Source organism: Elephantulus edwardii, unplaced genomic scaffold (assembly GCF_000299155.1).
Source record: "Elephantulus edwardii isolate Elephantulus edwardi_28Jun2011 unplaced genomic scaffold, EleEdw1.0 scaffold00018, whole genome shotgun sequence".
Classification (NCBI taxonomy): domain Eukaryota; kingdom Metazoa; phylum Chordata; class Mammalia; order Macroscelidea; family Macroscelididae; genus Elephantulus; species Elephantulus edwardii.
The window spans coordinates 24,606,829-24,608,624 of NW_006399768.1; the positions used below are offsets into that span (position 1 = coordinate 24,606,829).

Consider the following 1,796-nt stretch of genomic DNA (forward strand, 5'->3'; position numbering starts at 1 on the left):
CCAGTCGTTTTTGGATAATCTTCAGGAGAATCTTGCTTGCATCTTCATAATATTTCTATGACACATATATTTTCCCATCATAGGTGAGAAAGCTATAGCCCTAAGAAGTAGAGGTGCTCAAAGGTATCCACGTAATAAACTATATGACATATTGAAATCCATGCTCAAAGGTGAGATGTCATGCTATAACTATTGTGCTATCTTCTTAGTAACAGGAGCATGATGACAAGTCCTCAGCAGACACTTGTGCAAAAGTAAATGGAGATGCCATCAAAAGGTTAGAGGGTAGTGGGATATATGCAAATAGCTGTCTAAATATTCTGTGACTGGTGAGGAATTGAGGACAGTTGTTCCCTTTTCAAAACTTCTGTTGGAGTTTACTGAAAATTTGAAGCTCTATTATTGAAGTTAGGGATGACAATTTACCAAAGTCTGCTTCTCAAGACACCCCAGCAAGATAAGGCTAAAGAGGTTAATTCCCTTCTTAAACTGTTATGGAGCATGTAAAATACCTTTCAGTTTTAGATAAGAATCAATAACTTCAATTAAAATTGATAAAAGAATATTTTATAAATATAGTCTAGAACAGAAACTAAAAACCAAGACTTTAATTTATAGTGTTAAATGTACTTTCTAACCATTCCAACATCTATAATTTGTTAAAATAATTTTTTTTTACTACTACAAAAGTTTTTTGGACAAAAACTTAATATCAAGTATGTACAAAGCTTGATTTTTTTGATCATAGTTAAATGGGTCCTTGGGAGAAAGGAAATATGGAAGCAACTGATTTCCAAGGCTTCTAACATGATGATACTATTACCACCATTTTTATATTGTTATATTGTCAACTAGTTGCTATCTCCACATATTTATCTATTACAAGTTAATAAAGGAATCAAATCCCCACAGTATACTTTGTACATGTCTGTCACCACTTAATTTCAATGATAACTTCTTGTCAATACTTTTTTTCAACTCTGGAAGATGAGCTTTGCTAATTTTGCACACTTGTAAGACTCAGTGCTGTGTTGAAACAGTACATGTGGCCTCTAAAATAATTGTTATGAAAAGTGCTGGCCATCTTCAGCTGGTACCAGTGTATCATACGTAAAGGCATAAGCATAACCTATTTCATTTGACAGAATTTCCTTGGTATAAAGATGTAATGAACTCTGCAGGAAAATTTGCTGTGAGAATCTAACACTAGCATTATAGAAAATGGAAACAAAGAAATGACACCTCTTCAAAATATAGTTGTCCTCTTAGGAAATATGCAAGAGAATCTCCTCTTAGTATTCTTTCCTTCAATAGGTTCAATGCCTTGTCCACCAAACGAGCATGCTTGTATTGATCTGAATAATAATAAAAAAAAGGGCAAAGGAATTTAATTTTTAACCATACAGTATGAATGTTCCCTCTTGAAATAATGAATTACATAGAATTCACCTGACTCTGGTAATACTAGTTTTCTTCTTAGTTTGCGGTTCTATAGTTTGCCTCCTTAAATCAGAGAGAAAGCAATAGAATAGCTCATCCACAAAGACTGTTGTTGTTATATGCCACCAACTATGACACACAGCGACCCTGTGAACAACAGACCTAAAATGTACCCTGTCCTCCACCCTTCTCATCATCACTGATACGCTCAAGCCCACTGTTACTGTTACTATGTCCATCTGTCTTCTTGGGGGTCTTTCTTTATCTACAAAAGTAGAAGAAACATTTTCAGATTCATCCTCTGAACCCTAAGTACATTTATAGAAGCGTTTGGAGAATTTGAGGCTATTTGGCAC

The 1,796-nt window shown here is 34.4% G+C and overlaps 1 protein-coding gene across 1 annotated transcript in view; it reads right to left on the reverse strand.

The window, feature by feature from the left end:
• LRP2BP (LRP2 binding protein) overlaps positions 1 to 1,796 on the reverse strand; it is a 36,189-nt gene that overhangs the window by 30,551 nt on the left and 3,842 nt on the right. Inside the window, exon 3 of the mRNA XM_006882243.1 lies at positions 1,243 to 1,344. Coding sequence (XP_006882305.1) covers positions 1,243 to 1,344 — 102 coding nt within the window. The remainder of the gene's footprint in view (positions 1 to 1,242; positions 1,345 to 1,796) is intronic.